The sequence below is a fragment of the Lichenostomus cassidix genome, chromosome 17 (assembly GCF_008360975.1).
Source record: "Lichenostomus cassidix isolate B80296 chromosome 17, HeHo_3.0, whole genome shotgun sequence".
Lineage (NCBI taxonomy): Eukaryota > Metazoa > Chordata > Aves > Passeriformes > Meliphagidae > Lichenostomus > Lichenostomus cassidix.
The window spans coordinates 2,927,431-2,955,293 of NC_139497.1; the positions used below are offsets into that span (position 1 = coordinate 2,927,431).

The window sequence follows — 27,863 nt, forward strand, 5'->3', positions numbered from 1 at the left end:
CCCAGCCACCAAAACCAGGTTGGATTTTTGCACTGCAGTTCCTCACTGAGGGAAAAAAAAAATAATTAAAAAAAGAAAATATTCCAGGCTTGGAAGTTCTCCCCATGATAGGTTTGGATTATATTTTACAGTGTTTATTTACCTTTAAAATATAGGTTTTATTCCACTGCTCCTCTGCTGGACTTTTCAGGCTCCACAGGGCAGAGAGGTCCTGGGGAAATCCTGCTGCAACCAACTCCAAGAAGACATTCACATCACGGGGGTTTAGGTGGAAACAGTAAACTTGATTTATTGAAAAAAAAATCTATTACATTTATTCCTTTATTACACAGGTTTAAAATATTTAAAAATAGCTCTTATGGGCATTACACTTAAATTTTATGACATGTTTATTGGACTTTGAAGAAATGTACAATATGGCATTTGACACTATATTTTAAAAAGGGCCTTATGTACTAAAAGGTTTCTTTTTTTTTTTTTTCTCCATAGGTTTTATTTTTCTTATCAACATTTGTTCAAGTCAATATATATTAAGGGGGAGGAGGGAAATAAAATTACACAAAAAGAAGGTCTGCAAATACAAGTAGTAATTTTATTGCAATATACCGTAGCTAAGTGGTCTGGGGGGGATTGGAACATTTTGGAGCTCAGTACAATTACAACACTGTGGAATTCAACAGAGGAAAATTTTTATTCTTTTTTTTTTTTTTTCTTTTTTTTTCTTCAAGCAGAGAAATCAAAGTTTAAAAAACCAAAAACCAAAAAAAAAAAAAGAGAACAAAAGAAAATAAAAGAAAATAAAAGAAAATAAAAGAAAATAAAAGAAAAACAAAATAAAATAAAATAAAACAAGAAAAAAAGCTCCCTTGATGAGAATTGATAAGAGAATCACACGACCTGGGCAGCACACAGGTGGGACAAACATCACAATATGGCTTTGCTGGTGCAGGGAGGATGTGCAACCTTCCCTGACCTTCCTGCTGCTCCTCACCCAGCCTGGCGCCAAGGGGACTGAGAATAAAACTCCTTATTTATTATCCTAAATTCCTTTTCACCGCTCTGCTGCCGGAGTCTGCAGGTTTCCAGGGTAGCACCTTTTTTTTTTTTTATTTTATTTTTGGATGAAATGGGAAATAAAATGGCAGAGGGAGAAGAAGGGAGAGGGATGGACATGGCTTTTCCAGGCGGAAAAAAAGCACCACTGGCAGCGCCGCTCCCTCCAGCGCGGCTTTGTCTCCCTTCCTCGGGTGCTGCTGCTCTCAGCTGGGGCAGGAGGGGGGAAAAGACATCATATATAGGCTTTTTTCACAGTAAATGTGATGTCTTTTCCTTCGTGGTGGAAGATTCCCCTTGAGCTGAACGCTCCGCGCCAAAGAAGAATAAAAGTAATAATAATTAACCCCCACCTCGCAATAGTTCTTTTCCAGCTGAGAGACCTAAAGGAGGAAAATGGGCAAGGAGGAGAAACACAAATGGCAAAAGGAGAGGGTGACAGCACGCTGAGGAAATTTAAAAAAAAAAAAAAAAAGTGGGAAGAGCAGGAAAATTGCAAATTCCCGGGATTGCTGGGCGGGCAGCACAGGCTGGGCTTTGGGACACCCAACATAAATTAGCACCACAAACGTTCAGCCACTGAGGACAATCTGCTCTGGTTCCCACCGGGATATCCTTGGGGAAACGAACAAAAAAAAAAGGATAAAAAAGAGAAAAAAATGTGTAAGCATGTTGAATGTTTTTTTTTCTGCACAGGCCCATCCAAGGAGGGAGAGGAGCAGGATTTCTAGAGAAGAGAGAAGAAGGTGCCATGCATTTAGCAGCAGCCAAAATCTGCCTGAAAGTGCCTAAAAAAAAGCCAAGTGGGAGATTGGCCAGTGGCAGGGTATCCCCAGTGTTGTGTTAAAGTCATCGAACAGATAGCACCACAGAGATATGTAAAAATAACTATAAAAAGCACCTTTTTTTTTTTTTTGTAATTTCCTTTTTTCTTTTTTTTTACACTCGATATACAAAGAGGACGAACGGATTTCCCCTGCCACTGGAATCTGCCACTGGGAATGGATTCAGGTTTAATTATTATTATCATCATTTTAAAGGAACGCTGAGGGAAAAAGAAAGAATTAATTTAAAATCCGCGTGCGAAGCGAGAGGAGAAGGCGGCAGAGGCTCAACGCAGATCCTGCCTTTAGATCAGGGGCTTTGCAGGAAATTCTGTTTCAAAGTGCCTTTAATTTCCTCATTTTAAAAGCAATCATTCCAAAAGGCATCTGTGGCTCAGGGGGGCTGATCTGCACCTCATCCTGGCGGTAATTCCGAAACCTCCAGATCCCAGTTTGGGGCTGGGAAGAGGCAGAAATGGGACAGGAATTGCTGTCTGCATTCCCAGGTGGAAGCTTGGCAGGGATGGAGTGGCTTTAATACAGACAAGGTCACCCGCGTGGTTTGAAGGCAGAACCGCCGCGGTAATTCAAATAAAATACAACACAAATATTTACTTACAAACACACAAAAACAGAAGCACCTGTGGCACACAGGGAAGAGATGCCCAGTGTGACCTTTAGTTAGCACTTTGGAAAACGTGGAAAAATGAGGCAACTCAGTGGAGGAGACACGAAAAATTCTGGAATTGGCGTCTCCTTGATGATCCGAACCTCATGGAAGGCAACAAGAACCCTCTGAGGAGCTTTGGCAGGGCTTGGATCCAGGACTGAACACGAGGAATTTCAAGTTTTTTTTCCATTTTTTCTTTCCTTAGGAACAAACAAACAACACAGCAGCTCGCTGTCGCTTCGTGGCGAGAAGAGGAGGAGGAAGGAGGCTGCTGGAGGTGAGCTCAGCTCGGTGGCCGTGGGGCAGCAGTGGTGGCAGCAGGGACAGGGACACATCTCCACGTGTGGCTTGTCGGTCATGAGATTCCATATCCGGGTGGGAATGGCCGAGGGGGCACAGAGGGACTCGTGGGGCACAACAAAATAATGGGGAGAGGGGGGGGAAAAAAAAAATTAATAACCCATCGCTGTCCAGTTTCAGACCGTGCACGTGACGAGGAATTCTTTTTTTTTTTTTTTCTCTTTTTGCTTTTTTTCTCTTTTTTTGTTTTTACTTAAAATGGCGCAATGAGGTTACGAGGTTGCTCATTTGGAGACTAGGTTCAGGTGGCTCTTAGCCCAGGAAGCAAGCTGGTCCCACCTCGAATCCAAATTTCTGTGCCGCTTCTCCGAAGTCATTGAACATGATGTCGACTATGGGGACCTGCTCCACTTTGGGAGTGTTGATTTCCAGGATGGTTTTCTGGTAGCCTTTCCTTGCCTGGAGTGGGGGAAAGAGGGAGAGAGAGGAGCTCTGAGGATTCCTCCAAACCAACATCAGCACAATTGATTATTTAATTGATTATTTAATTGATTATTCACACTGCTAGGAATACGGTGGTGATCTTCCCCAGGATTTTTCTGCCCCAAACACAAATTATTTGCACACATGCCCTCAGGTGACCACTGAAAAATCCCCAGGAGATGCCCAAATCCTGGAGCACAAGCACATCACGACATTCTAACCCTGCTCTCAGAGTTAGAATTTCCATTTCCAAGCTGGAATGGGAGCTTGGGAAAATCCTTGTGGCTGTGGAAGGGTTGCTTTGCCTCCCCGAGGACATGCCTGGCTTGTTGAGCAAATGGGAGCGATTTAATTTGAATATATTAGTGTGACTATTACCCAAAAAAAAGATCACATTTAAAGTTTGATGGAATTCACAAGGTGCTGTTGTCTTTTTATCGTGCCTGGTGGCCACGGAGTTATTTCCAAAATATAAATAATTATTAGAGGAGCAGAAGTGCCCCCGAGGGCATACAAAGCTGCACAAACAAGTGGATTTATGGAGCAGCTCTCGGCTCTACCTTTGCCTGTGATTTGTGTGTCTCGGAAGAACAGGCTGGAGCACAGCTACTGAGAAAGGGCTGGAAGTTCAGGAAAAAACAGGAATTCAGGGAATTCAAATGGGATGAACACCAGCCATGGAGACACTCAATGGGTAGGGCTCAATCCTGGAATTATTTAGGGTGGAAAAAACCATTTGGATCATTGGGATCAACCATGAAACCAGCACAGCCAAGCCCAGCATGGGAATGGGTTGAAGCACTCACTCCCACAAAATAAATTCTCCCAATTCCCAACAGCCTTTTTTTTGTGGGTCTCAGATTAAAGATTCAGATTAAAAATCATCTTTAATGGAGAGAATTAATTGTAAACCCCGAACTCCCTTAAATAAATAATAAATTTTAACTATCCTTGAGCTTTCACAGCACAATCTGCCAGGGCAGCAGAGATTTCCAGGAGACACATCCACCTCAAAATGTGCAACATGTGATCCTCCAAAACCCCTGAGATTCAGAGGGGGAAGGAAGAAAAAGATCCTTTTTCCCAAGGAATTTTATGCCAGCAGGAGACTCCAAGAACTTTGAGGATCAACTTCTCCTGAGTGTTTCCAGAAAGGGACTGGATACCCTTTCCCTCGCCAGGAATGTGTTAAAAGAAGTGATTCTAATCTGATTTTCCTTATTTCTCCTCCTGTAAAAAATCTGTTTGTGCCAGAACAGAACCATTTCAATCTCAAATTCCGTGGGGAGCTTTTTCTGTCAAACATCTCAATCTTTCTGTCCCGTGGGCTTCAAGTGCTGCAGCTCCAGAGGGTAGGAATTATTCATGTTTTTACACCAGCAAGCTGGGGCTCAAAATAAATGCAGGCAGCACCTGCTTTGCCAAATTTTTCTCTCCTGAGGGCAGATTTTTCGGAGTTTAAACCCAAATCAGGCATCCAAGAGGAGCTTGAAGCAAAGGGAGGATGTGGAAATGGTGGCTGTGCTTGTGGCCAGCAGAGTCCAGAGCCTGCCTGGGGCTGCACAAATAAATAATCCCAACCAACCCCCTGCCAAACCCTTCCTGCTTGGCCTCCAAGATTTCCTGGGAGCAGCAAGAGAGATTCTTATCACACCCTGAGAATTTCATCTCCAACCTGATGTTGGGTGTGAAACCTCATATTGCTCATCTCCCCGTGTGAGGAACTGGGTAAGAGCAAAGGCACAGGGCGACTTCTAAAAGCAAGCAGCATTTTTAGGCAGATTAATCGGATTAATCAGATTAATTTGACTGCTGGAGGTGCTGCAGCTCCCCCTGACCTCGAGCAGAATAATAGAATAACTTATTCCCAACTTAGGGAAGAGCAAGACTGACACTTCTCTCATCCCTCACAACTCCATCAACCACAGGAAATCTGGGGACGGTTTGCTCTGGGAAAGATAGCAGCAGGGGAGGCAACAGAGGTGTCCCCAAGGTGCCCCCAGGGTGTCCCCAAGGTGTCCCCAGGGTGTCCCCAGGGTGACCCACGTACCGCGCAGCCGTCGAGGGCAGCCCGGATGTAGGGGTTGTTGTCGTAGGACATCTCCTCGTCGTTGGAGCCCAGGAAGCGAATGGCCTTGTCGTAGCTGTTGGTGGTGGCATCGTGCCAGGCCACCGACTGGTAGCAGTTGTAGGTGACGTTCTGGTGGGCCGAGGCGCTCAGCAGCCGCAGGAAGGTCATCTGCACCACCCCGATGGGGTTCCCGTCCGCGTCCACGTAGGAGAGCTGGGGACAACACTGGGCAGTGAGGGACAGGGACACGCGGCTGGGGGCTCTGAGGGACGTGGTGGCACCAGCAGGAACTGCTCCTGCCACGCTGTGGGTGTGGGGCTGCTCTGCTACCCCAGGAAACATTGGGTTCTCCTGCTGGGTGGGAGCTGAAAATTAAAGCTAAGGAAGGCAGGGGAAAAAAAATCGAGGGGATTCCATCCCTGGTTGTGAGAGGATGGAAATTTGGGGATATGTGGCAAGTTTAAGGTAATATTGAGATTATTTCTCCAGCTTGTGAAGAGGAGAGAAAGCAAATTCCTGTGAGGCTTCAGGGGTTTATTTTTCTGGCCTGTTTGACACGATTTTCTGACTGCTGGGGGTTTGTTGTTCTGCACACCCTGGGGGATTCCCCATTCATTTTTCCTGGGCACTAAACACTGGGGTTTGAAGCAATCTCTGCACTCCATCTGCAGCAATGCTGCTCCTGCTGATAAGGGCTTGGGGCTGCCCTGCTTGGCAAAGCCACGCTCAGCTAAAGGGGAAATGGATTTGCTGCCCTGTTGGGAGCACAGAGGTGCTCCTGCACACTGAGATTTGCTCCTTTCTGGATGTTTTTCTACAAAAGGGAATTCAGTGAAACCCAATGCCAGCGCTTGGGGCATTCAGGACTTTGTGTGGGGTTTTCACACCCCACAAAATGAGTTTGCAGGTATGAGCTGCCTGTGCCTGAGGTGGGATTTCTTTAGCAACAACCAGGAGGAAAACACAGTCACCCCAGCAGCGTGGATTTCTTCCAGGTACCACGAACCCCCGAGCTGTGGTGCAGGCTGCAAACAGTAGAAGAGATTCATAACCAGGCAACCAAACAGGGAATCAAGACGAGAATCCAAACAAATGAAGATACCAACCGGTTTGTCAGGATGCTGCTGCGCTGTCCTCCTGAGAGTGAAATGTGACTGACCAGGAGAGAGCCACGCATGCCAGGAGGAGCTACCAGAAAACCACCAGCACGTGGAAGGAAGGGGACAAAAAAACGCCAAGAACGTGTCACACAGCCAGTGTGGCACTAGTGATCTGCAGGACCTTCTCTTGTAGGGTTTTGCTTCTAACCAGTGCTTGCTTTGCAGCCTGGCTGCTTCTTAAGGGGTGTTTTGTTGTTCAGGCTCTGTGGATTTTGTGAAGCCCTGAGCAGCTGGAGCCACTGGGAGCTGGTTGTGTGCACAATGTTTGCTCAGAGTTTTGGAAAATTTAGCCTTTTCCTCGTTTCTCTGTGCTGGCATTTCCCTGTGGCAAGTGCCATGTGGCTGGGAGGGATAATGGGATGACATGGGATGGGATTTTATTTTTCATTTATTATTTTTTTATCCCTCCAAAACCAGCTCAGCTTCATCCCGAGGAAAGATAAGGAATTGGCTGCCAATGTTCTGTGGCAGTGATTAATGATGGTGTGGAAGCAGCAAAGCCAGCTGGTTGTGTTGTATCTCAGATTTACTGCATCCCTCTTGCTTCAGGTGTCCCCAGGAGAAAGGCAGCATCTCCCCAGCTGCACACCTGGGGTAATCCCAGGATTTTTTTGGAGCCCCTGACAGCACTGGGAATCTTCCCCTCAGCTTTGGGGTCCCCATGGGCTCAGCCCCCCATTTCTGGGCTACATGGAAAGACAGCAGGGACCTTCTCCACAGAATAACAGGAGCTACAGCCAGAGGGGAACTCAAACTCCTTCATTCTGCCCATCCACAAACAAATTTCAGCTGATCTTTGACCCACCAGACAAATGTCTCCTTAATTTACAAATCCCAGGCTCCCAGTACTGACTGGGGTAAAATCAGAGCTGATTTTAAAAATAAAGAAATCAATAAAATACTTGTGGCCTGCATGTCTGACTGCTTTGTAATTTGCTTAGGTAGATCTTCCACATACTGGTGGCTTTTTATTTTTTTTCCACATAGATAAAGCAGGACAGGTAAAAAATAAAAAAAGCGAGAAAATGACAACACGAAAAGATGGAACAGAGAGCTCCAAGTAGCACCAGAAATGTTTTTCTCTAAAAAAAAAATAAGCCCTAAGCTCTAGGCTGGCAACTGAGCCTCTAAAGAGAGCTGGGAAAAAGAGAAGCAGGGAAGAAGGAGAAGTGGAGGTACTTGGAACACGAACTGATGAAGTGCTCTGTAATTAAGCTATGAGTAGTTGCCCTCTGAGGAGCCACGAGGCTGAAGCCTTGGCTTTGCAGCCTGGTTTGATGATGCAGAAAAGCTCCAGAAGCTGTGTCCTCCTCGAGGGCACAATCAGAGCAAAATGTGGTTTAGTGGCGATGGAATGCAGCGTGGGAAACAACGCAGGGGGTTGGGTTGTTTGCCCTTTAAGGTGGAAATTGGGGTCCTGGGAGGGGACAACTCTGCTCTGTGGGACACAGCAGAGCAGCTCTGGTTTGATCCAAGGAATATCTGCCCTTCCCTAATTCTCCTGCTTTGACTGAGCTCCTTGTCTGCATCCCAGTTCCGTAGGGAGTGACACACCAGGGGGACATTTCTGTGGCTTCAGGAGACCTGGATGGCACAGATGTGACTGATCTCTGCACAAAGTGGGTGTCCTGCTGCAGGACAACAAACCAGAGCTTTGCCTGGCTATGCATTGCTTACATCAAATGCTGTTTGACCTTAAAACAGCTTTTCCCCCTTGGAAAAATCCTTAATTGTGACTCAGTCAAATTCTTTTCCACTAGGCTTGGCAAAGGCACGTGGCTGGAAATCTTCTTTTACAAGATGCCTTTGTGTCTCCCAAGCTCTGGGTCAGCACGGGAGTCCCCAAGTGGATCATCTCCAGAATGGGAGACAAAATCCATCCTCTGGGGAAAACAGAGGTGTGCAGATCCAGCCCTGGGCCACAGCTCTGTGCTCAGCTCTGGGCTGGAGCATCGTTTCAGGGATCTTCCAGCTCTTGGGGTAAGGCTGCAGTGATGTGGGGACAGTGACATGGGGACAGTGACATGGGGACAGCCTTAATGGGAGCTGATGGGACAGCAGCAGCACTCCCTGTGGGATGCAGCATTCCCTGTGGGGTGGAGCACCTTTTTTGGGATGGACCACTCTTTGGGATGGAGCATTCCCTGTGGGATGGAGCACTCTTTTTGGGATGGAGCACTGTTTTTGGGATGGAGCATTCTTTTTGGGGTGGAGCACTCTTTGGGATGGAGCATTCCCAGTGGGATGGAGCATTCCTTTTGGGATGGAGCATTCTTTTTGGGATGAAGCATTCTTTTTGGGATGGAGCACTCTTTTTGGGATGGAGCATTCCCTGTGGGATGAAGCACTCTTTGGGATGGAGCACTCTTTTTGGGATAGAGCACTCTTTTTGGGATGGAGCACTCTTTGGGATGGAGCACTCTTTGGGATGGAGCACTCTTTTTGGGATAGAGCACTCTTTTTGGGATGGAGCACTCTTTTTGGGATGGAGCACTTTTTGGGACACAGAACTCCAGCAGAGCTCCACGAAGACAAACCTGCCCCAGGGTCCCCCAGGCCATCACCCTGTCCCTTCTAACCCAGGCCAAAGCCCATCCCCTACTCCTGTGCTCCCAGCAAGGCACAAAGCACCTACATGGCTTTAACATCTCTCTCAGCATTCCACCTTAAACATTTCCACGTGTTTGGAGGGGATTAGTCCAGCATGCAGAGGCAGCAGTGTGGCCATACCAAAGCAGGTGACAAGCTCTGACCCAGGGCCAGGGTTAGCCACTTACCAAGGACCCCCGCTTGTATTGACTATACCATGTGGAAGGCTGCTCTTTGGGCCAACGAGCCATTTTACTCTGTAAAATATGACAGGGGGTTAAAGGAAACTGAAAGCACCAGGATGCATCTTACCAGTTTACCGCGCTTGAATTCACTGAACCACGAGCCTGGGTTTTCCTTGGGCCAGGAAGTAATTCTAGCCTAGTTTGTGGATGGAAAGGAGGGGAGAGAGAAAGAAAAAAAAAATCAGAATTAAAAAGGTTACATTCATTCCGGAGTCTGCGTGTCTTATTGAAACTGTCCAACTCGCTTTAAAATGGGACTTTTAATTTTTATGCACTGATAATGAGGGCAGAAAGTGGCTCTGAAGCAGAGGAGGATGGAGTGGTGCTGCTCTGGCACCTTTGCTAAGGATCTCTGCCTCCTAGAAACTTGGGATGCAAATCCAGCAGTGGCAGGAAAATCAAAAGGAAAGATAGAGAGGGAGGAAAAAAAAGCATGGATGGGGAAAGGTGCATTGATCTCCTTGGGAGGGCTGTGGTGGAAAGGCAGTGCTGGTGCTGGAGAAGCCTTGCTGCCTCTCCAATGCCAAATCCAGGAGCTGTGGGGCTGGGAAAGGCAAAGGATGTGATTAAGGAGAAGCCTCTGCCTGCCTGCTGGGCCTGAGGTGCTGAACACCCAGGATGGAGCTGCAGGTAGCCAGGGTGACCCAGGGGGTGACCTGGACAAGCAATCAGCCATCAGAGCATCCTGAAGCTCCCCAGAGCATCCCCAGCTCAGCAGCTGGAGCAGCTTTTTGAGTCAGAGCACCAGGAAGGAGCATGGCTGCTCCCTCAGCCTCCTACATCCCCCAAGTTTGTGCTGCAAATCTCCCCAAAAACAACAGCCAAGCTCCAGGAGCCTGGGGATTGTCATGATTGTCATTCCCTCTCCAGGAGGTGACAGCAGAGCCAGGCTGAGTGTTTGTGCTGGCTGAGGGAGGAACTGAGAGGAGCCACGGCTGGAACTCTGCTGTGCCTCATCACAAACCCACTCAGCCACCACCCACTGCTGGGCTGATCCCTGTGTGCATCCCTCTGCATGGGAAAAGCTTTTCCTGATGGATCCCAGCATGGCATTTAGATTTGAGGAGCACTGCAGCTCCACAGAGCTCCAGAACCCTGAAGATCATGGCCAGAATCTGAGCTGTCAGTGTCTGGAGGAGAAACCCAGCCCATGGATGCAAAGGAGAGGAAATCCATCTCCTCCTCCAACAGCCCCAAGAAAAAAACTCAGGGAGGATTTATGTTGTGTGAGACTTGTCCTGTGCTGACACGCATTTCTGGTGGGTGAAATTCAGCTCAGCTTTGTCACAGCTGGAGCACAACTGTGACACTGGCACAGCTCCCCCCCAGGCTGAATTGTTGTGTTTCTGCTTGGCCAGTGCCAGAGCTGGTCCCCAGGCAGAGGGAAGAGCAGCTCTGGATGAAACAGAGCGCAGGGATTCAGGACAAAAATGATGAGTGTGGCTGAGCTGAGAGCATCGTTACACAAATAACTTCATCAGCCCTGTGCAGCGATGCCAGGCAGAGCTCTGAGCCCACTTGCAATCATTTAGGATCATTTACCCACGAGAAACAGCGAGGAAAAATGACAGGAGGTAAACATTTATCTGCTCTGCCTGGAGACACAGGGAGGGGAGAGGAATCAGTGGAGCTTGGGCATGCAGGCAGTGGAGCAGGGCTGTGGGAGCTCCAATTCCTGCACCAGCAAACACCTCTGACAGGGACAGCAAAGCCAAAAAAATTAAGCTTTTAGCATTTATGATGCCTGGGAAATCATCAAAGGTTTGTCCCAAATCGCAGTTTCACTCTGACTTAAAGAAATTCTCCTTGTCAACGTATTCCTTGTTATTTTAGGAGTTAATGTTGTGTAACAAAAGAACGTTCTGGATCTTTGGTCCTTCCTTGCTGGTGTTCAATCCTCCTGAAATGGGCTGGCTGTGAATATTCATCTCAGGAAACCATCTCTCACCAGGATAGAGGGGGAAAGCAAAGGGGCTGTGGACTTACTCCTTCAGATTTCTTATCAGGGAAGATGCAGGTCTCTCCTCCAGCTGTGAAATTACAGTAAACTTTGAAAGAGTCCCTGGAACATCCTTGGTTGGGATCAACCCAGTATTCACCTGGATGAGGGAAGAGAAGGGAAGAAAGAGTTAGAATAAAAGGGCACTTCAGCAATGTTTTCACCAGGGATGTTTCACCTCTCACAGGCTTCTATTTGAACATCATTTTTTGAAAAACTGGTCATGGTCTGGTGTGAATTAATAGAGATTTTTCATCCCATATACCCATTTTTAGACAGAACATGGCAGCTGGAAGGGCTGTCCAGTGATATCTGGCCCAACTCTATGTATTTCTTCTCCACCAGCCACACTCCTCATGGATCACCAGACCCAGGGACTCCCCAAATTCCTCCTCTCCCTGCCCTCACTTCCATGCAGAGCTGGAAATTCCCCCACATTCCCTCCATCCCGGGACACACCATCTGGGAAATCAGGGTGGCAGAGCTGCAGGTCCTTGCAGGTCCTTGCAGGGTTGTGCTGAGTGCCCAAGGGATGCTTCATCTGCTCGATTTCCAGTTTCAAGGAGTTCAGGGAGCCGAAAATCTCCTCCATGCCGTCGGCGTAGTCCATGTAGTTGTCAGCATTGCCATCGTCCACCAGCTGGCTGGCATCGATGTTCCTCCTGGTCCTCTTGGAAGCCTGGATGGGCAGGGGCTGGATGACTTCTCCAGGAGGACCCTGATTAGTGGGGAAATTGAAAATACAACTTGTCATTTCATTGGGAAAAGGAGAGAAGAAAAAGAGAAGCAGCAATGTGCCAAAATACACACTGGATGTGGAAAACCACCTGATGGTGCTGATAAAACCTCTGCTTTCAACATCTTCCACCTTCCCTCATCATCTCCCACCTCCCCTTGTCCTCTTCCCATCCACAACTCCTCCCTTCCCACCCTGCTTTCTTCCCCAGCATCTCAGAAAGATTCCAATCCATGGCCAGGATTGGTGAGGAATTTTTGTCTGGAGATTTTCTGCTTCCCAAATCCCAGCACCCACTGAGTCTGAACTTCATGTTGTGGGTTCTACTTACAGGAGGCCCTGGGGGTCCAGGAAGACCTGATTCACCCTTTGGACCTGTGGGACCCTGGGTGGAAAAACAAGAAAAAAATCATGAGTCAATCAGGAGAATTCACCTGTAACTTTTATCACATCCCAAACATGAAACTGTGGCTAAAACTTCACTCTCACCCCTTCAGGCACACAAGAGGAGTTTCCCTGTACCCACCTCCCATGAAAATGGTTATTTTTGGTTATTTTTGGTGTTTAGGTAAAAGAAAAGATCAAACACCTGGAGTTAAGCAGTCAAGTTTTTCATGCGTTTCCTATGAAAAATGATCTTTCCATGCATAAAATCATTAACGCTCTGAACCAATCCAACAGCTTTACAAGTCAAAGAGAATCTTCGAATTAATAAAACATCGACTCCTGGATGGGAAAAAGACACTAAGAAGTTGCCCAAAAGAGGCATTTTTAGCTGCCTGCACAGGAGCTCTGCACCACGAACTTCCAGAGTCTCATTTCTCACCGAGTTCCTCACTTTCCAGCTTCCCACCTCCCGCTTTTCAAGGTCTATTTTTAATCCCCTCCACTCTCCAGCAGCAGCTTCTCTCCTCAGGACTAAGCACTGGGCTGCTCCCTGTGATCTCTGCTGCACTGCTCTTTGGGGAAGTGCAGATGTGGCACAGAAACCTTTCCCAATTATCATTGCTGGGCTCAGACAGCCTGGAAAGGCAGAGTTTGCTAAGTCCTCTCTGCTAATTGCCCTAATGACAGTGATGAGTCCCAGCGTTAATAAAACCCCCTCAGCCTCTTCCTTGAGCAGTTTCTATACTCACTGATGAGCCTTTAGCACCTTTGGGACCAGGTGGACCCTGTGGAGAGAGAAATACAGAAAGGGGTTGATTTCCAGGCAGAGAATTCAGGCTCTCCTCAAACAGAAAAATGCTATCAAAAGGGAATTTTTTTAAAATTTACTCCCTATTTCCATTTTTTTACATCTCCACTTGAGATGGGTGTTGCTTTTATTTGCAATAAGGATTTGTGTCAGAACTCCACACTCCTGCCCCAGCAGGGACTGGGAAAGCTGCTGGGTGATTCCTGGAACAGGGAATGATCCTGGCTCTGTGCTCAGGACACCCAGCTGGGCAGGACGAGGCATTTGGGCATCCAAAAAAGGGATAAAAACCACCAAAAAGGGCAAAGAATCACAAATAATAGATAGTATTAATAGCAGATAATCCAAAAGAAAGGGGGAGAGAATCAGGGTGGGATGATTTCCCTGTGGGAATCTCCCAGCACTCCTGGAATTCATCCAAGGGTTTTTTTAATGAGCTGAGCAAAGCCTTTGTGACCAAAATCATCCTGGGATGATGTGCTGGGAATTCCTGGGAGCACCAAAGCGACTCCTGTGCAGCTCCCAAGGAATCCCAGGATCAGGAATTGTCACCTACCGGCAATCCTGGCGGCCCTGGAGGTCCGATGGGTCCGGAAGGACCTGTGATACCCTAAAAGAGAACAGCAAAATGCTGATTTGCATGCAGCAATTCTGCCCTAAAACTACACAGCCAACCCCTGCTCCATTCCAGGATGGAGCTTGAATTGCTTTTTGAAGTCCAGAAAAGAGCGTGGATGAGGAATTTCGTATCTCATTGAGGCACACGCTTAAAAAATCAGTCCTTTAGATGAATATTTCATGGCACCATCCCTCCAAGTCTATTCAGCTCTTTCATACGACCCTTGAGGATGTGCTTCCCACAAAAATGGGTCATTTTGGAGCAGATCCATATTTCACACGTAGAATAAACCACATTAGCACAGAAAACATCCCTCAAAAACTGGCAGGGATCTCCTGCCAGGGTTGACCACGCTGCACCTCCTCAGGGAGGAATGATCCAAATGATCCAAAGCACATTCCAGGAAGGATTTTTGGGATATTTACCTGCTCTCCTTTGGGTCCTGCTGAGCCCTGGGGACCTGGCAGACCTCTGTCACCCTTTTCTCCCTGCTCTCCAGGAGGTCCAATAAGACCAATTAAACCTGGGTGACCCTGGAGGAAAGCAGCAGATGTTAATTGGGATTTCTGAGTGGAGAGAGAAAAGACATTCCCAGATCCAACCCCAAATATCTGAGCAAGGTGACAGGAGTTTGCAGCAATCCCTGGCATGGGGAGGCGGCAGAGTGGAGCAAAACAGGAGATTTTTACAGCAGAAAATGCTACAAATATGGAAAGAACCCCTGCAATGGGGCAGCTGCTCATTCCCTGGGGTTATATAAATATATAAATATATAAATACATGACAGAAATTACACTCCCCAGCCCCTGCCAGCTGCAGGACTCCTCCTCAGTGACATTTCTGCCCCCACATCCCAACAGGGATCATGCAATGGGCTCCTGGGTGGATTCTCACCTTCTCCCCTTTAGGACCAGAGTCTCCTTTCAGACCAGGCAAACCCGGAGGACCCTTTGGGAGACAGGGGGAAAACAAAAAATGGAATTAATTCATGTCACACTCATTCACCTGTATCAAAAACTCATGGAATTGGATGCTCTGCACATACCATTGGGCCTGGAGGACCATCTGGGCCAGGGGATCCCGGGAGACCTTGTTCACCCTGTAAAACAGAGCAATTCCCTCAAAACACTCATTCCTGACAGCAGGGCTCCCAGTGGGAATATTCTGATCATTCACCTGTGCCAGGGAAGCTCAGCCCTGGCTTTTCACAGATGGCAAAAGCAAAAGGATTTATGTTCCTTCCATGCTCAAATCTCTGCTGGAAAAGGGACTTTGTAGGGCATGGAAAATCCCCCATGGAGAGGGGCTGAGAAGACCCAAAACTCAACTAAAACATTCCAAGAGGTGATATTCACCATTCCATTAATTCCATTAATTATGTTTTATCTGCTGTCAGGCATTCCAGCACAGACAGAACACTGGGAAAAGGCATCTTCCACATGGATGGGACACTGGAACAACCTGCCCAGAAGCTTCCTCAGACTGGGAATACTCACCACTGGACCAGGAATCCCACGAAGACCATCAGGGCCAGGCTTCCCTGGAGCACCTTGGGGACCAATTGGCCCAGTCTTCCCAGGAGGTCCTTCCAAACCAGCCTCGCCCTGGGTGAAGAGGCAAGATGGTTTAGTTTGTGTTGGGATGACTTTTTGAGATACTCCATGGATGATCTCTCACATCAAACACATAAAACTCTCTGCTCCTTGGTTTTCCCACTGCTCCATCCACCTTAGGTGACCTCCAAACTCCTTCCCTTTCCAGCCTGGCCTGAATTCCAGCAGGAACCACCCTTTGGCTCTGGGTTCTCCTGGGTTTAATGCTGGAGAGAAGCTACCCAAGGACATCCTCCCTCCCTCCCTCCCTCCCTCCCCTGCTGCTGCCACGATGGGATCTCCAATTTCCAACCCCATCTCCATTTCCCCACCACTCCCACCCCAACAATGGTGGCCCATTAATGCTGTGTTTGCCCTGGGAAAGGACACGGGGCTGTGCACACCCCATTATTTACAACACATTAAACTGCCAAATATAGCAGTTGCTCGTTTCCAACGAAGCTAAACATTCCCATGACCTTACCCAGCCCTAATTATCTCCACTGAGCTTGTTAAGAGCTGAAAGAGAAGCTCAGATTTGAGGCCAGTGGCCCCAAATTCGGGCTAATTTGTCGTAACACGCAGCAAAATCAACTCCCAGCCTTTCCAACGCCAGCCTTGGCAGAGAGGGAAATCCTCTCGGAATATCGAGGACACAGCAGAAGTGAAATCCCATTCAGCTCTTACCTTGGCTCCTTTCTCTCCCTGCCTTCCTTCGGGACCAGCTGGACCAGGAGGGCCCTAAAGTGAGCCCAAAATAGATGGAAAACACAATTAGATCCTGCTGATCTGAAACGGCCCATTGGAATTAGCAAAATGATGCTCCAGCCCCAGGGAAGGAGGCGAAATGGAGACAAATATCTCTGAAAAGCTTTTTAAATTAGCTCGTTGCTAAATGAATCCCTGGGTTCTGCCAGCCAGGCAGGAAGAGCAGGAGTACCTCATCCTTGGATTTTCTCTGGGCTGTTAACATCTAAAAAAAAAAATCCATGGGATTTGCCTGGCAGCTTCCCACCAATTTCCAATGACTGTGGATGGTGCATATTATTTTATATTTTTATTATCACGTATTTTACACAGTATTTACACATCGTTTATTGCAGGCTTAGTAACGCCACGAGTTTTAAACAGCAAATAGAAACAGATTTGGTAAAATCCTCCTGAAGAACCAACTCACCCTTTTTCCTGGGGGTCCAGAGGGGCCTGGCTCTCCCGTGGGCCCAGGGGAACCCTGCGTGGAGAGAGGGGAGAACAAGGCATGAGTGCACCACGGGATTTGGGAAAGAGCAGCCAACGTGGCAAACCTGAGTCAGCCGTGTGAGTTTGCGGCGTGGGAGAAACACAGCAACTCCAACCAACACCTCCTCGGGGTGCAGGAGGTATCCTGTTTTAGCCCTTCCCACCACGAAATGCCAGAAGGCAGGGAAAAGCAAAAATCGAAGGCTTGGGTGATGCTTTTCCGTGAGATGATTTATGGGTTTGGGGTGTAGGGCTAAGAAGTCTGGATGGAGATGGATGGATAGAGGGACGGATGGATGGATGGATCATGGATGGATGGATGGACAGATCCATGGACAGATCCATGGATGGATGGATGGAGGGATGGATGGATGGATCATGGATGGATGGATGGATGGGTGACACAGACAGCAAGGAATGAGCTCCTCAAAGGGCAATTCCCACCAGTTCTGGGGGGAATGAGAGGCTCAGTGTCCCACGGGCACTGTGGGAACAGCTCTCCTCTCTCCAGGTACTCACAGTCTGTCCAGGTTCACCATCATCCCCTTTGTCACCAGGGGGACCATCTTGACCCTAAAAAAAGGAACAAAGAGGTGTTTTTAGGGTTTGGCTCGGGTTGAGCAGAGTTAATGCTGAGGAGCTGCAGGGAATGAGCAGCACAGCTGAGTTTCACCACAGCAAGAGGAAGAAGCTCAGTGAGACCAACACTTACAGCTGGGCCAGGCTCTCCAGGAGGACCAGGGTCACCAGGAAAACCAACTGGGCCCTGCAAAGGGACAAGAACATTCCCAAGTCAGAGCTGTTGCTCCTGGAGAGCTGCAGAGCACCACTGACAACATGGAGAGTCACCCTATGGAGCAAAACCCCAATTCCCTCCAACACAACCCCACATCCCATCCCATCCTTGCAGCTGCAATGTTTTCACCCCATCCCAGCCAGGCCAGCTCTGCATTCTGACTGCCAGAGCTCCAAAGGCAACACTGGGAGCTCCATCCCAGTTCCATCCCAGTTCCATCCCAAAAAATGATTTTTGGAAATCCATCAGACAGGTGACAGCAGAATCCTCCCAGCTTTGGGAATGTGCAGACTGGAAAATTTTGCTTTCTCTCATTCCACAGTGAGTGACATTTTTCACTCTGAGGAGCCTCTCAGAGCATTTCATGACTGAAACACTTCACCATTCTTCTCCATACCATGTCTGTCGGGTGCTCCAAATGATTCCAGCAGCAGCCTGCAACCCACCACAGATATCCCAAATCCCATCTGTCAGGAGGGATGACTAAACTCCCCTGCCTCCTCTGCTGCTTTATGCCTTCCTGCCTTATCTCATCATAAATTCCAGGCATCAGAGGAGCCTGCAAGATAAACCTTGTGCCATTGTCACCTGCTGGAAATCAGCAGGGCTCCACCAGAGCTAGAAAAATGAGCATTAGCCCGTTTTGGACCTGGGTGTAAAGGTACAGCTCCCAAATCCACAGGAATCTCCTTGGTGCTGTTGTGGAAGCTCAGCCCTGGTGCCTTGGAAAGACCTTGGAAACCCATAAATACAAATCACCCTACTGCAGCTCCTCTCCATGGGCTGAGATTCCTCACAGCCTGGGAAAAGGACTAATAATTCCAGTAATTGATGGGAAATAGGGTACAGTGGGGTTTTTCCCTCATCAGCACCCTGATATCATGGATCACTAGAGGAACAAATCCGCAGCTGGTAAATATTTCTAATTTCCATAGATACATCTGGGAACATCTTTTCATGCAGAAATCTCTGCTGGGCAAGGCAAAGAAAGGCTAAAGGGCTACTTACAGGGCTACCTTTGGGGCCATCATCACCTGGTGGGCCTTTGGGGCCAGGTGGACCAGCAGCACCAGAGGGACCTGCTTCCCCCTTTTCCCCTCTTTCACCTTTAGGGCCCTGTGAAGGAGAAAAGCTTTTATTATCCACGAGAAAAAAAAAAAACCTTCCCGATCTCTAATTATCCTTTAATCAATTCAGAGCAAGAAGCTCTATTTGTGTCTCCAAACTCAAGGACATGATTTAACAGTCCCATCCCACGAGGACTGGCTGGTGCTCATGGTGTTCAGCCGTGGGTAGCCCAGATTTGGTGACTAAACGTGAGCCTATAAATACCCAGCAACGTGGCAATGTGTCATCAATACCCAAATCCGGGACAGGGAGGGTTCAATCCCTGCTGTCCCTCCACATCCAGCCCTCTCCATGCCTCCTCCAGGCTGCACTTACCGGGAGGCCAACCTCGCCAGGCAGACCAGGCTCACCAGATTCCCCAGGTTCACCCTGCACGGGGAGAAAGAGGATGGAAATATTCACATTTCTGCAGGGAGATGAGTTTCCTGCTGCCACAGCAAAGCTCCTGCGCGAGAGTTGCAGCAAACTCCTGCTTCAGGTTCCTCCAGATGCTTTACCTTCTCTCCTACTGCGCCAGGATTTCCTATTCCCCCAGGAGGACCCTGTGGACCATCTGCTCCTGGTGGCCCAGATGGACCTCTGGGTCCTGGTGGGCCTGGTGGACCCTGAGAAAAAGGAAGGGCAAATTTCAGATGGGTTTCTCAGAGCCATGTCTGTGATGAAAAAAGAAATATGGATGTCCCTTACCATCTGCCCAACGTCACCTGTTTCTCCCTTCTCCCCAGGCGGTCCAGGCAAGCCCTGTGGAGGTGGAGAGGATGAGTTTGAGCTGTGAACATCTCAGCTCTCATCACCTCACACCCTCCCTGGATGCTGCAGATTACCTGCAAGCCCACGGGGCCAGGGGGACCTGGGAAACCTCGGGGTCCTTCGTCTCCTTTCTGCCCAAAGAGGCCTTGCTGTCCTCGTGGTCCAGGCTCTCCATCAGCTCCCTGCAAGGAGAGGGTCTGCTCAGCCCAGGACAGACTTGGGGTCACACAAACCCCATCCCAGCACCCCCAGCTGCAGCCAGATGATGCCCAGCAGGAAGATATCATTCCAGTGCTTCCCAGGAGGCTTTTTGGGGGAAAAAAGGGATTTTTGCTAAGAGGGACAATACTCACAGCTGGGCCAGGCTGACCAATCGGACCCTGGGGACCGGTGGGACCTGGGGGACCCTGTCACAGAAAGAAGTCAATGTCAGCGTTAGGAACAGAGGGACAAATCCACCTGGAAAAGGTGAATTCCTTCAACACAGTCTCCTTTAAAACAGCATTAATTCCCCAAAGAGAGAGGGAGAACAGGGTCAGGTCTCCCTGGACACCCCAGCACTCCTCAGCCCTGGTGCCAGTGGAGAGCAGACACATCTGAACACATTTTTCTCCAGCAAAGCCATGCCCCAGCACCCAGCTCTGACTCATGGGTAACTCCTGCTCCTCAGGCTCTGCACAGCACATCAAGGGTGTTCCATGTGCTGCAAACAACTGCAATTCCCACAGAATTGCAGGATGGTTTGGGTGGGAAGGGACCTTCAAAGATCCCCTGCTCCAACCCCTCTGTCACGAGCAGGGACATCTTCAACTCAACCAGACAGAGAACTTCAGCCAGAGACCCAACACTGCTCGTGTTTCACAGATATTTCCATGGCAAGTGGGTGATGTGGAAATATCTCAGTGTTCCTGGGAGCTGGAGGCTCCCACTTGAGGCACTCACTCTTTTTTTTACATCATGTGGGTATTTGATGAAGCACAGAAGATGAATCAACATTAGAAAGAAAACGATACAAGTTTGATTTCTATTTCCAGCAAGTCACACAACGAGCCACACTCAGGAGAAGCAGTGACAGCAGTGTCCCCTCCACTCACCTGCTCCCCTTTGTCACCTTTGCTGCCCTTCTGACCTGGCTCTCCGATCTCACCCTGCCAGGAACAAAGAGACAACGTTAATTCCTCACCACTTCCACATCCCAGCACCCCAGCAACAGTCCTTTGCCTCATCCCAAAGCTCCCAAATCCCACAGGAACACCCCAGAGTGTGCTGAATAATGCCAGAGGTTTGGCCATTCCAGGTGTAACCAAACCCTTTTCCATCCCACAGTTCCTTGGCTGCTGTGCAATGCAAGAAGCTGCATTTTGCAGACCCCTTTAGCAGCCAGGAGGGATTTATCCCAGCTGATGTTTTCTGGGAATCCTCCAGTCCAGAAGGGCTGAATGAGTGGGCAAAGGTAATTAATTTGGGAAGGCTTGGAGGAGTCAGAGTGAATTTCAGGGAGAGGAAGAGCACACAGAGCCCAATCTGCTGCTGCTCATCCCAGAAAAGCTCCTCTGGCAGCACATCCCACCCAGCTTGGGATGCACCAGGGTGGAAACGTGTCCCAGCTCCTTCCCAGAGTGGCCCCAGGCAGCAGGAGCTGTGCCCACCTTGTCTCCATCCTCTCCAGGAGGTCCAACAGGACCTGCAGGGCCCGGCAGTCCCACGGGACCCTGGATGCCATCCCGGCCAGCTGGCCCTTGGGGACCTTTCTCCCCCTGCAAGCAGAAAGACAGGCAGGTCACACAGAGCTCTCCAACCGAGCCATTACAGCCCATTAAGGTTTTATTCAGCTGCTAATGACTCCTGGCTGGATGGGCAGTGAGCAGCAAAGTGGGTTCCAGCTGATATTTCATCTGTGCTCCTTGTCTGAAACAAGACAAGGCTTCTGTCTCGAGGGATAATGAACAGAACAAACCAAAGCAAACAGTGAACACCCAGAGCACAGCTGCAATTTCACTGCTGCAGCAACGCAATCTGATTTCATCTGAACCCTCTGCCATCCCTGGCTGGATGACAAACAAGACCCCAACTAATTTTTACTCCCACGAGTCACTTGTTGCTGATTCTGGTCCTGGCTGCCCCACAGCACTCAGTGCTGCTCCCTCCCTGGCTGATCCCCAAACAAAGGGGGTTCTCAGGAGGCCCCGAGCTCCCTGCTGAGATTCTGGACAGAGAAAAAGCACCTGAAGTGAATAAAGCAATCTCTGCTTCAACATCTACTGGTGAGCAGGAGCCTTCAATCAAATTTGTTTGTTTACAGGAACTGAACAGTGAATATTTTCCAGTTTCCTCGTACATAATTTAATTGCATCCGAATCCTGGGTGCTCTCCTCTGAATAATTAGATGCCACATAAATTGCCTATTCATGCCTCCCCTGACTGACACATCGTGTAGGTACTCAGCAGGACAGATGTTCCTCAAGCTGATTCACCACGAAACTCTCGCCTCTGGATGAGCTGCTGGAGTTTCTGACAAACCAGAAAACATGGAATACAGGGGGTGATAAACACTGCTGATAACAACAACAAACCACCACGAGACTGGGCTGACATCACCAAAACCACCTCTGGCTCCTTTTGCTGGGTATGAAGATGAGTTTGAGTTTGAGGCAGGCAGCCCAAACACCATCCCTGCAGGAATTAGAGCCTTTCCCCTGGGACTGTGTCCCTGCTGAGCTCCTCGGGGACAGAATCAGCCCCCCAGCCCCATCCCTGTGCCCACACGTGCCAGGGGAGTGCAGGCTGAGCGAGGGATGGCTGTGGAGAAGGAGCAGATGGCAGCTGCCAGCCTGCCTGGCCAGGATCCTGCCGTGGGTGGCAGCAGGATGATGCCTGGGAGCCCTGGTGCTGCAGGAACAGAGCATCCCCAAACATCACAGCACCTTCCTGGTGCTGCAGGAACAGCACAGAGCATCCCAAAACCCCACAGCACCTTCCTGGTGCTGCAGGAACAGCACAGAGCATCCCAAAACATCCCAGCACCTTCCTGGTGCTGCAGGAACAGCACAGAGCATCCCAAAACCCCACAGCACCTTCCTGTGCTGCTGCTGGGGTGGGGAAGGGTTTGTTGGGCTGAGCAGGAATTGCTGCTGTCCATCCTGGTGAGCAGGGATGATGGAGCTGGCTCAGTCCTGTGCCCACAGGCCTGGCCTCGGGCTGTTTGTCACCAGGAGGTGACACAGGCTGTGTTTCAGCTGCTCAGTCCCCAGCTCTCCCCATTGCCTGAGGACACGTGGGTCCCTGGGGTCACAGCCATGTCTGATAGCAGGGGTGTCACCAAGGGAGCACTGCAGCAGCTGACAGGCAGTGCTTTGATGTGCTCAAGATGAAAAAAATCCCTTCCTAATTGAATCCCTTCCTGTTGGAATTCCTTTTTTTTTTAAATTTCAATCCTTCACACGCCTCCACAAGGACTGGTTCCGTGCTCAGCTCCCTACTGCACACATCCCCAGTTGTCCCACAGCTGTTTATCTCTTTCCTGGTACTTACTGGAGCTCCCTTTTCACCCGCAGGTCCTGGAGGTCCCTGAGGACCAGGTCTTCCTGGCAAACCTATAGGGCCAGCTGATCCTGCAGGACCACGCTCCCCAGGAGAGCCCTGGTGGGAGAAGGAGGACAGAAGCATTAATTGCAGTATCAAGCTTCATCCATGCACTGACAGGAAGAAATCCAAACCCCTCATCCACGTTTGATGGGATAACTGCCATGTGATGCCTTGATCCCACCAGCCTAAGGGGGCCTGCAGTTTATTTTTTCTAATTAAACCCCCTGGAAGGGCTGGATTCTCCTCTGGATGGTGCAGAGAGCTCAGCTCCTGGGGACACATTAACAGCTTGGAACAAGAGCATGAGCCACTTCACAGCCAGCAGGGAGGGCTGGATGATGAATGTTTCCTTCCAGGAGGGCGGCTCTGAGCGTGGATCTCAAGCAGAGACAACTTCCAGAGGGAAAGCAGGTGGATTACAAGCAAAATCCTGGATGTCCTGCAGCCCTGCAGCTCCCTCAGCCTGTCACATATGTCCACCACAGAATTACTGAGTTGTTACATGAGTGGCTTGTAAATAAAGCAACACCCAGGGAGTCATCAGTCATGGCACAGGAAAATCAGGATAAAACCTGGAGCTGTGACTAACCCTCCCTTCGCCTTGCCAAGCCTGGAAATGGTGGTGCCTGTCAGGACAGGGATACTCACAGCTGGACCTGGAGGGCCTGGGGGACCTTCGTTGCCTTTCAGCCCTGGAGAACCCTGGAGGGAGGAGAACAGAGTGGTTTGGGGAGGTGGGTGATGGACAATGGGAGAAGCTGGGAATCATCCCTGCTGGAGGGAACCAGCTGACTCTACTCACAATGGGGCCAGGGAGACCTCTCTCTCCTGGGAAACCTCTCAGGCCAGGGGGACCATCCTTCCCTGGGAGGCCAGCAGGACCTGGATCACCCTGCAAGCACAGGAGAAAGAGCTGAGGGTCTGCAGGCTCCATGGAGACTCAGCTCAGCTCGTCAGGATGAGACAGAAATGTCGTTTTTCTCTGAATCATCCTCTCCAGCTCCGGGGAGGGACAGGCAGCAGGGAGGGGGAATGGCATGTCCTACCTTGGTCCCTTCTTTTCCAGTGAGACCAGGAAGACCTTGTTCACCTGGGGGACCTGGAGGGCCTGGGTGTCCTCGCTCCCCCATCGGGCCAGTCTCACCAGTTGGACCCTGGAAAAACCAGCAGGGAGGACAGGGTGAGTATTGGCAGAACAACCCAAGGAAAAATGAGGATATCAGTTCAGTCCTTCGGGTGGCAATGGGGTGGAAGAGATGCCTTTGCAGAGCCACCAGCAATCCCTGGAGAGATGCCTCCTCTGGCATCTACAGGGACCTTATTTTGGAAGTGGCCAACACTTCACTTGGCAGACTGGAGGCACTGGGAACCTCTGGAGTGAGAGCTTTCACACAAATGAGATGTTAACACCACCAACATTATGCTTAGGTTTTCCTTTTTAATTGGAAACTTCCTAAGCACTCTCCAGCCCTGCTGACTCCTGCTCAGATGGGGCATAAATAATGCATGAGGCTTGTACTCCGTGCCCTCTGTGGGCACTCAGGGTGACAAGTGTGACACCAGGCTCAGCACAGAGGGCTCCCCAGTGCCCCGTTTGGAGGAGGACAAAAGCCACGTGCACAAAGCCCCCATGTCCCTGCCTGCTGGTGGCTTTGGGGACAGGGCTGTGATTCATGTCCTGCTGCAGGAGGCCACTGAGAGCTCGCAGAGCTCCAAGGCTGCCTTGCTCAGCAGCCACACATCACAGCAACTGCGCCCAGCAGAGCCCCACAGAACTGCCACACAGCCTCATCTGCACTTGAGAAGACAGACAGGGCCACCAGGGAATTGCCCCTAATCAGGGAATTTACAAATCAGGGACTTTATGCTGTCACTAAAGAGGACAAATTAATTACTTGCTAATTACAGAGCTGCTCCTCAGCAGTTCAGGCAAGCAGGCTCGACCCAAAGCCAGCCCTGCTCAGAACAGGCTCAGAACTGAAAGCTGTGCAGTGACTGTTCCCACACTGCACAGAGCTCCTGGTGACTGAGAGGAAAGCAGCCCAGCTCTGACAGGATCTGGCAGCTCCTCAGCTCACAGAGGGATGATGTCCCTCACAGTGACATGGAGGAGCACTCTGGCATCACGTTTGCTCTGCCCTGACCACCAGCAGCTGCACAGCCCTGGGAGATCTCATCCATCTGCTTGAGGTCCATGAGCTGGGTTGTGACTTTTAGCTGATCTCTCACCCTACACCAGTTTTACACCAGTTTTACACCAGGGAGGTTGTGTTGAGCTCGCAGGAACCACCTCATTCCCATTGATTCAAACCCCATCCTGACCCCTCAGCAAGGTGACACACCACGGGGGTGTTTCACACCTGGCTCAGGAATTTCAAAGCCAGCTGACCAGGCTGGAAAAGCATTCCCTGCTGCACAAGCCATGGTCCCAGCAGCTCCAGCTGAACCAGTTACAGAGGGCTGGTGCAGGGGTGAGCATTTAAGGGAATTTGAAGGGAAATTTAAGTTGGATGTTAAGGAAATGTTTTTTACTGAAAGAGTGATGAAGTTCTGGAATGGTCTGCCTGGGGAGGTGGTGGAGTCACCATCCCTGGATGTGTTTCAAACTCAGTGCCATGGTGTAGTTGAGGTGGTGTTAAGTGATTTTGGAGGTCTCTTCCAGCCTGATGATTTTCTGTGTGTGATTTCCTTCTTACCTGAGGTCCTACAACACCAGGAGGGCCTGGAGGGCCAGTCTTGCCTTGGAAACCCTGTGAGAGAGAGGGAAGAGACACAGAGGTGACACTTGTGCCAAGGACTCCTGGGAGGGTCACACTGCCACTGACTGCTCCTCCTCTGGTGACACCACTGAGCAGGCTGGGTGGAAGGATGAGGAGGGAAGAAATCAAACAGAAGTGGGAAAAATGTGTTTGTACATTTATAAAGGGTGAAACAGAGGAAGGAGAAGGGATTCTCAAGGCTCAGCTCTGCTGTTTGGATGGAGTGACTGTGGTTTGGCCACACATATATATATATATATTAAAAAATCTGTTATGCTCATAAACCCAGAGAAGAAATACCTATTAAAAATGCTATTAAAGGCTATTAAATGGCTATTAAAAAGTCAGGGTGAGTTTCCTCACGCTGAGCAATTCCTAAAAGCCATTTTCCCTGCCCTGCTCCTCATTCTGGTGCTGCTTTAGGCTCAGCTCAGTCTCAGCTCAGCACCAGCCTGGAACCACAACTCGTGGGGCTGATTGAAGCTTTATCTCCTCCATCAGCAGCTGCTGAAAGCAGCCAGGGTTGTGTTTGTCTCCAAACCCTGATGAGCAGAGAAGTCCCCATGACAGCTCCTTCCAATGGCATTTTGAGGAGTGACAAACAGGAACTCTCACCACTGCAATTGTTTGGCTCTCCGAGGCTACTCTTTAAAAAGCACATTAATTATGGTTTTTACTCCAGCCTGCTGACAAGCTGGAGAAATGGCATTTAGGGCACACGGGCTGTTTGCTCATTGCCACAGAAGAGGATCAGATAAATCCCATGCCAACGCTCGCCTGTCATGCTGAAATAACTCCTCCATGCTATTCTGGCTGCCTGCAGATCAGAAAATATCCTGTCACTGATGGGGAAATGGCAAAATATCCTTGGGAAATGAAGGTGCAATTTAAACTCTTATCGTAGATAAATATTTAGACCATTTCTGTGCAGGACTTTCCTTATTAACCTGAAGAAAGGAGTTTCCTTTGGTACTCATTGAGCCTTGGGCAGAGGTTTTTTTAGAATTTGTCATGGTTTCTTAGAGCCAATCTTTGCAAATTGAATATGGCCAAATATCTCAGCATGTCTGTTTGCTGCTGAATGGGAACTTAAATAAAGGGAAGTGTTTGACATGGAGATTTCAATCTTGCATGGAGATACACTGCACTGACCAGGCTACTGATGTAGAAAAAGCATTTAATTAATTTTTACATCCCTCTCCTTGCTTTTGGCACTATGTGAGGAAAAGGGGACAAAAAAAGGGACTTCTTCTGCCTGGGGAAAGTGATCTCTGCAAGGCTGATGGCACAGATTAACATATTCTGATTTCTGTCAGGGTTTGCCTGGGAGCAGCAAACTGAGGAAAGCTATTAGGGAGAACTTTCAGACCCCAAAATAATTAAAAGGCCATTCTCCATTTATCCCTGCAGGTTTGGAGGTTGATGCTTTTTTATTCCAGGCTCAGAAGTTGATGACAGCTGTCAGAGTTTTCAGTGCTGCCTCCACCTTGGCTGGAGGTGTCATGGAAAACTCAGAGAAGGAAAACTCAGTGTCAGTCATGCTCTGCAAGGTGAAAACTCTTCACCTTTAAGTCAATTCAGACCTGAGGACTTGGCTCAAAAACTCCTCCAAACCCCTTGTTTTAAAAATCAGTCTTATTGGGGTGTAAATAAATATCTGGTGCTGGGCTGAGCAGTGTTTGCACTGCCTTGCTTAGCAAATGCCAGGCAAGTTAATTAAATTGTGTGATAAGCTGAGGGGAAAAAATGCATAATGTGCAAAGCCTTTTTTTTTTTTTTGCTCATTTGCTGGGGAAGGCAGTAGGGAGAAAAATGCAAAGCCAAGCAGAGGAAAGTGGGTGGGATTTTTTTTTGGCTACTTACAGTTTCTCCTCTCTGTCCAGGGTGCCCAGGCAATCCATCCTTCCCAGGAGGACCCTGTGGCAGAAAAGGAGGGCAGAAGGAGAATCACCAAGGGCTCAGGGATAAAACTGTGGCAAGGATTGACTCAGTTCCTCAGTTTCCCAGGGAAATGGGGGAGCTCAGCACCCTAAAAGCTACACCTCTTCCCCACACATCTCCCAGAGGATT

General features: G+C 49.2%; 1 protein-coding gene across 3 annotated transcripts in view; it reads right to left on the bottom strand.

The window, feature by feature from the left end:
- Nucleotides 1-263: 263 nt before the first annotated feature.
- COL5A1 (collagen type V alpha 1 chain) overlaps nt 264-27,863 on the bottom strand; it is a 134,629-nt gene continuing 107,029 nt past the window's right edge. For 2 of the 3 annotated variants that reach the window (XM_085076863.1, XM_085076861.1), the window contains 30 exons: nt 27,657-27,710; nt 25,731-25,784; nt 24,081-24,188; nt 23,837-23,926; nt 23,683-23,736; nt 22,981-23,088; nt 21,099-21,206; nt 20,544-20,597; nt 19,803-19,856; nt 19,524-19,631; nt 19,387-19,440; nt 19,197-19,304; nt 19,015-19,068; nt 18,580-18,687; nt 17,488-17,541; nt 17,295-17,348; nt 16,714-16,767; nt 16,224-16,277; nt 15,441-15,548; nt 14,990-15,043; nt 14,839-14,892; nt 14,370-14,477; nt 13,882-13,935; nt 13,267-13,302; nt 12,462-12,515; nt 11,854-12,112; nt 11,382-11,494; nt 9,463-9,531; nt 5,381-5,614; nt 264-3,306 (listed from right to left, as the gene is read on the bottom strand). In XM_085076863.1, coding sequence (XP_084932989.1) covers nt 3,160-3,306; nt 5,381-5,614; nt 9,463-9,531; nt 11,382-11,494; nt 11,854-12,112; nt 12,462-12,515; nt 13,267-13,302; nt 13,882-13,935; nt 14,370-14,477; nt 14,839-14,892; nt 14,990-15,043; nt 15,441-15,548; nt 16,224-16,277; nt 16,714-16,767; nt 17,295-17,348; nt 17,488-17,541; nt 18,580-18,687; nt 19,015-19,068; nt 19,197-19,304; nt 19,387-19,440; nt 19,524-19,631; nt 19,803-19,856; nt 20,544-20,597; nt 21,099-21,206; nt 22,981-23,088; nt 23,683-23,736; nt 23,837-23,926; nt 24,081-24,188; nt 25,731-25,784; nt 27,657-27,710 — 2,622 coding nt within the window. In that variant the 3' untranslated portion in view covers nt 264-3,159. Of the gene's footprint in view, nt 3,307-5,380; nt 5,615-9,338; nt 9,408-9,462; nt 9,532-11,381; nt 11,495-11,853; nt 12,113-12,461; nt 12,516-13,266; nt 13,303-13,881; nt 13,936-14,369; nt 14,478-14,838; nt 14,893-14,989; nt 15,044-15,440; nt 15,549-16,223; nt 16,278-16,713; nt 16,768-17,294; nt 17,349-17,487; nt 17,542-18,579; nt 18,688-19,014; nt 19,069-19,196; nt 19,305-19,386; nt 19,441-19,523; nt 19,632-19,802; nt 19,857-20,543; nt 20,598-21,098; nt 21,207-22,980; nt 23,089-23,682; nt 23,737-23,836; nt 23,927-24,080; nt 24,189-25,730; nt 25,785-27,656; nt 27,711-27,863 lie in introns of all 3 variants that reach the window. The other variant, XM_085076862.1, reaches the window with a different exon arrangement.